Below are 6,000 nucleotides of genomic sequence, written 5' to 3'. Positions count from 1 at the left end.
CCGGCCGCCGTCATCGCCCCCTCCCTCAGGCCCTGCCCCTTCCGCGTTGTTGTTTACTGTGACGCGCGGTTTGTCCTGCTCTGCCCGCCGTCGCCCCGCCCCCTCCACAGCGCAGCGCAGTACAGCGGCCATGGCGGAGCCGGCCGTGAGCGCCCACGACGTGCAGTGCCTGGTGCGCAGGAAGGACGAGATCGAGGCGCAGATCCGGGCCTGCTACGAACTCCTGGAGGACGTGAGTGTGCGCCGGGCCGCGTGTGCATGCGTGAGTGTGTAGTGGGGGTGTGTGTAGCGGTTGTGTATGTGACTGAGTGTAACAGGGACACGTGTGTGTGCGCACGTGCCTGTGGGGGTGTGCCTGAGTGTGTGCGCGTGTGGGGTGTGGGAGGCTCTGGGGCGGGGGCGGGGTCTGACACGGGCGCTGGCCGAGCCCCCAAAGGCAACGTGGGGCGGGCACCGGGCGCCGTGCAACCACGTGTCTCCCTCGCAGCAGAAGGGCGTCGGGATGAGCGAGCCGCTGGTGGACGCGGAAGGATACCCGCGGGCAGACGTCGACCTGTACCAAGTGCGCACGGCGCGGCACAACATTATCTGTAAGCAGCTCGGTGGTCGCGGAGCGCGCTCGGGGCCCCGGTGAACGGCGCAGGCTCACGTCGGTGTCCCCCGGGGCAACGACAAATAGACGTAGTCACGTACAACGTCCCTGTGTGAAAATACTTTGGCGGAAAGGGAGTTTGGTCCCTCAATTTGTTTACGTTGCTGTTGATCCCTCCAGCTCTCATTCTCTTCTAAGGGTTTATCCACCTCTAGGTGTTGTTACCACTGTTATAACACGGCTGTCCCTAAGTGAGATTGATGTTAATTCATAAGGAGCCCTGTTTGTGCACTCCGTGTGGCCACCAGTTGTGAGCAGGCCCACGAAACAGCTGTCAGTCTGTACGCAGGGCAGTGTTTGGTGGTGACTGTGTTTATGGTCTGGAGCTGCCCTGCCGTAGCAGACCTGGTAGCGTACTGGGGAACATGGGCTGATACCCATAGGGCAATACATCTCGTGCGGGAACGCTGTGTGCTCATTCCTCCCATCTCTGAGACAAGCTCCCTCCGCCCAGGTCTGCAGAATGATCACAAGGCCGTGATGAGGGAGGTGGAAGAAGCGCTCCACCAGCTGCATGCACGGGAGAAGGAGAAGCGTGCCAGGGACGAGGCAGAGGCACAAGCCGAGGCAGTGAGTCAGAACCAGAGCCCGTCTCAGCCCTTCGCCAGAGTGAACGCTGTCACACCGGGATCTCCTGCCAGCCTCGCGGCAAGTCCAGTGTTCTTCCTGCCCGGGGAGCAAACACCCGTGGACCCTGTTCTGCCCCAGAGATGGCAGGTGGTCCTCGCCACCCACCTGCAGTCAGGGCCAGGGTTTGAGCTACTGTTCTTTGTCCTACTTCTCGTTAGGTGCTTGGTACCTTTCCCCAGGGGCATAATGTTTCATGTCAGCCTTTGCAGAGTGAAATAACATTTATAGCACCTTGCAGGGGGGAGCATCCAGTGAGGGAAGTGCACATGGGGCTGGCATCAGAAGACCTGTACTGCTCCCAGCTGCACCACTGACATGCTAATGGCTTTGGATAAGGCTGTATGCCTTAGATTCCTTATCTCCGTGACGAGGATAAAAAAAATAATACTGCCTTACCTCGCTGTGGGTTTGCGTGGCTCGCATGTTGAGAAGTGTCTTAAGATCCTTGAAGGGAGCGCTGACTAGTGCTTTGGGTGAGAGACGCGCCACAAACCCTAAGCACCGTGTGTCCTTTGAGGAGGAAGATTCTTAGTCTCCTGCTTTCTCTCTCTAAAGGGATTACAGGTCGACGATGAGATCGTTGAGTTTGGCTCTGTCAAGGCGCACAACTTCCAGACTCTGCAGAACATCGCCACCGTTGTGCAGCACAGCGAAGGGGTGAGCAGGTTACTGGCTTCTCTGGTCTGATGGGCTTTTCTCTAGTGATACTTAGCAGAGTTCAATAGTCCCACGTCTCTGCTCCAGACACTGCGTGTCAGCTTCTGGGCTTGACGGTCGGTTTCATCACATGCCACCCCCAGACCCTTCCATGTGAGAGAGCTCACACGTAACTTCTCTCTTTCTTGGACTGATGGAGCTGGCAGTAATGTGAAGGCATCAGGTGTTGCCTCTAATGGAAGCTCCCCATGCTGAACATTTGAGATGTTCTCTTTAGAGGTCTTGTTTTTTGTTTTCACTGGAGCCTGTGCTGAGTGACAGCGTGTTACTTCACTAGTATTCATGGACATGCTCTACTGAGGAAAATTCCCTGCAGTCCTACATTTTCGCCCCACCCGCCACCCCCCCCGCCGCCCCCCCCCCCCCCCCCTGTAGCTAGAGGTTCAGTGTTACACGTGCGGTAGCTCTCTGGCTCCTATGCAGCCAGGCAAACAAAAGAACTGAGCCAGCTTGATGGGAAAAGGTGCCATTCGTCTGTTTGTTCGTTTCAGAAACCGCTGAGCGTGAGCGTGATCCGTGGAGGCGAGAAAGTCCACCTTGGGCTTACACCAAAGCACTGGGCAGGGAAAGGCCTCCTGGGGTAAGCTTCCCAGTACTTTCTGCAGCTTTGTCCATCTGCACTCATATGCCGTTGGCCCGCCTTACACTGGAGAATCCCACTGGGAATCTGAATGGAGCCTGGACCTGCCTGCAAGCACTCCGGTCTTCCTGCTCTGTCCCAGATCACTGTTCCCTGGGAATCCCCTTTGTGCTTCTCAGCTTGATGCTTAAAGCTAAGGGGACAGACTCCATGTGTTGCCCTTGGTTTGGCTTGATTTGGCTCCAGAATCTCATATGTGCCTTTACAGTTGAAAGTCAGATCAATTCCTGCCCTTTCTGAGTGCCGCCTTGCTCATTCGCAAGGGGGAATCTTATGATCTGTCTAGCTGGTTCTGTCACTGAGGTTGTGCAATTGCAGGTGCATCCAAATACAACACACATGTGCCCAGCCACTTGATGGGGGGGCGGGGGGGGAATCATCACACTATGTAGAATGACCCAAACTATGTTGTCATACTACTGGATCCTGTAACAGCTCTGGGTCTAATTCTTTTGCTGCAGGAACTGTTTATCACTCGTACCACGTGTATGTGCGGAGGGAAATAGGGCCTTTGATCTTTTTCAGGGTGTAGCATGTTTCTTTCAACATGGTTATAACCAGGCTTCCCACTCCATGCAGGAAAAGTCAGATAGGCATGCAGCTATAGGGTATCTGTTCTGTGGAGCATAAAATGGTTGGAATTATAGTCTAGCCAGGATCCTCCCTCTTCACAATATGGTATGCTTCTCCACTTATCAGTGTGGATGGACATTTGCACAGGATGCATTTCCTGCAGTGATGCAGGAAGCCTAACTTATTTCTTCTTTTTTTTTCCAGCTGCAATATTGTCCCATTGCAAAGATGACTGCAGCTTGGAAGACAGTAACCCTGAAGTTGCTTCTGCTTTGTAAACTCTGATCTGGTTTGAAGAGTTCCCTTATGACGTGCATCATCTTGCTAAATCTAGAATGTTTGTGGTGGGCTTGGGGGGCTTTGACTTCAAGTAATCAGATATACTGAACCTAAATGGGTTTCAGCACACCTGTGCACAGGCCAGGCTAAGAAATTGTACCAACTCATCGGGGATAGTTCATAGAATTAAAGGATTTCACTGATGCTCATGTAAATTCAGTGTGAGCTCAGATGCAGTCCAGGCTTCTCTTCAGTTAAACTTCCACAAATAATTCCATGACCTTTATTGAGTATTGTCTTCTGTGTGATCACAAGAAAGAGTTTTTGACAATAAAGATTTAAGCACTTTTTGTGATAATATATTCATTTTCAGTTCTTTCATACTCCTTCCTGGACAGGTGGTACTTTTGCCAAATATGCGGCAATGTTACAAGAATCTCCTGGTAGTGTTATCTACTATGTATTACAGCAAATTACCAAAACAGCCTCAAGAAATATAACATGTAAAAGATTCAAACTATATGTGTACAAGTCATGTTTGAGGTCACTACATTGGAAAGAATTTTGAAAAATACCCAAGTGTTTATTCGGTTTTAAGTGAGTGAGTGGGGTAAGGAAGGTTGTTGGTGGTGTGCTTTTGTGTCAATATATATTTTTCATGGCTTGGGCTATGAAAATTATAGCCTCATTTTCTATTCCACAATTTTTCAACTTGTAAACACTTTCAGGGGTTTTTTTTATTGGCTTTGGTTTGTTTTAAACTTGTTTCCATTTGAATTTTTAAACATGAATAGAATTTTTTACCTGATTTCATTACAACTGTCATACTTTTTGGAAAAAAGTTATTTTCATAAATGCTCAAGTTTGTTTGTTTTTATTATTATTTTTGTTACTTTTTAATTGTTGTTGTTGTTTTTGTAATGGTGGGGAGGGGCAGGTGTACAAAGACAGTCCCTCTAAAGAACCAGCTTGGTTTTAGTATTGAAAGATCAGGCTTTTTGTTCAGGGTCCATAGACTGTAAAAGTTTAATAAATGATTTATGTTATAACCCCACACAACATACTATTACCATGTGTTTTACATGGTTCGAAACGCCTCCATGGAAGATTTTATAAGCCAGGGCACTTGGCAACTTCTTGATCTGTTTAAACTCTGAAACAAAAACACTGATAAATGTATCAGATTAATAAATACTTATGAATCCTTTGTAAATGGGATCTTCATTGAAGTGTGACTTTCTGGCTTTTATTCAGGAAATATTTGTATTACCGCTGTGTAAACCAGTTTGTGTGTTGTGTGTTCAAGAAAGGTTGATTGCTTTATGGTGCTACTTCTAAGAAGTAAAGAGAGGTTTTGGAGGCAGTTGCCTGATATGGATATACTGACACCTAATCTTATACTGGTATACACCCCACCTAGCTCTCTTGCCTTCTTCTGGGGTGCTCTGAAGTTGCTAAGGTCTGGCGTGATTAGGCTTGACCTCTTTTCTTGGAAAATTAATGTGAAAATGAGGTTTTCAAGTTCAACCCGTGGTGCATGAATACTCTGTTTGTCAATATTTGATGGCAGGAAGCGACATGCTCATGCTGTGGGAAGTGCTGAGCTGTAACCCCTGCCAGGACTGATCCCATAGCTTTGACCAGTTAAAGGGGTCCCTTTGTTAAAATGTATTGCTGAATCTCCTTGCCAGGGAAAAGGAACACAGTGAAGTCTTTCCTGGTCACGCATAATGTAGTAGAGAAGAGCTGAAACCAGCACTAGCTGTCCAAAGACTTTTGGAGGGGGGAATAAAACAGATAAATGAGCAAACACAAGTACAGGGGCTTAATGTTGAGAAGAGGATTCTTCTTCTGTACCTGCAATTTTACAGGTGCCGGTGATGTTGGATATACACCTGTCTGATACAAACCAACAGGAGTTACAGCACAGCAGGGATAAAATCCCATGCCACTTGCAACATAAGCGTCCGTGTATTGGTGGATTTGTCATTAGAAGTATGTTTCCCCTTCCTACCTTTCCCTTCAGCGTTTCCCTGGGTTGTTGCTAAAGTATGGTCCAGCTGGAGGGAAAAACACCATATTTCAGATGGGCAAAGGGCTGCTCGCTGCCCTGTAGGGCTTCACACTAATCCATTTGTGCCATTTGGGAACTACAGAGAGAACGGAGGCCCATGGCAAATCCCTGCTGAGGGATTGCCCCGCATGTGAGAGCTGCCAGCACCTCTGAGTCCTGCACCACCCTCCTGCTCTCCTCCCTGGAGCTTGGAGCCCCGCTCGCCAAAGGCCCTCGCTTGCCGGTTTCCCCTTCCCCCTGCAAGGCTGGGGAAAGGAGAGCAGGGGGGAAGGTGCCACCTTCTTGCCAGGGCCTGTGACTTTTATCTTGAGCCTCAAACCAGCGGATCTTTTTCGGAAGCCTGTGGTGACCGGAGGGAATGAAAGGGGGCGACGGGGGGCACAGGAACTTGTGGTGAAGGCTTAAACAACGCACGGATGCTGCAGGCCACGTTGG

At 49.5% G+C, this 6,000-nt stretch overlaps 1 protein-coding gene across 2 annotated transcripts; it reads left to right on the top strand.

Annotated features, from left to right (window-relative positions):
• The first annotated feature begins 72 nt into the window (after positions 1-72).
• Positions 73-4,720, top strand: PSMD9 (proteasome 26S subunit, non-ATPase 9). 2 transcript variants are annotated; one of them, XM_006015192.3, is made up of 6 exons: positions 73-232; positions 491-590; positions 1,107-1,300; positions 1,838-1,939; positions 2,491-2,579; positions 3,417-4,720. In XM_006015192.3, the coding sequence occupies exons 1-6, from the start codon at positions 131-133 to the stop codon at positions 3,442-3,444; spliced, it is 615 nt and encodes a 204-aa protein (XP_006015254.1). In that variant the 5' UTR covers positions 73-130; the 3' UTR covers positions 3,445-4,720. The 2 variants fall into 2 exon arrangements, with proteins under 2 accessions (XP_006015254.1, XP_006015253.1); XM_006015191.3 differs by having other exon boundaries at positions 76-232; positions 488-590.
• The last annotated feature ends 1,280 nt before the right edge of the window (positions 4,721-6,000 follow it).

Source organism: Alligator sinensis, unplaced genomic scaffold, assembly GCF_000455745.1.
Source record: "Alligator sinensis unplaced genomic scaffold, ASM45574v1 scaffold628_2, whole genome shotgun sequence".
NCBI classification, from domain to species: Eukaryota; Metazoa; Chordata; order Crocodylia; family Alligatoridae; genus Alligator; species Alligator sinensis.
This window is presented reverse-complemented; position numbering and strand designations above follow the sequence as displayed.

What these genes read in the sequence shown, in the direction of transcription:
- PSMD9 (XM_006015191.3), top strand. Translation starts at nt 131, where the DNA reads ATGGCGGAGCCGGCCGTGAGCGCCCACGACGTGCAGTGCCTGGTGCGC. An exon ending in GATCTCCTGCCAGCCTCGCG is followed by an intron (nt 1,301 to 1,837) that starts GCAAGTCCAGTG and finishes CTCTCTCTAAAG; the next exon opens with GGATTACAGGTCGACGATGA. An exon ending in GCAGGGAAAGGCCTCCTGGG is followed by an intron (nt 2,580 to 3,416) that starts GTAAGCTTCCCA and finishes TTTTTTTTCCAG; the next exon opens with CTGCAATATTGTCCCATTGC.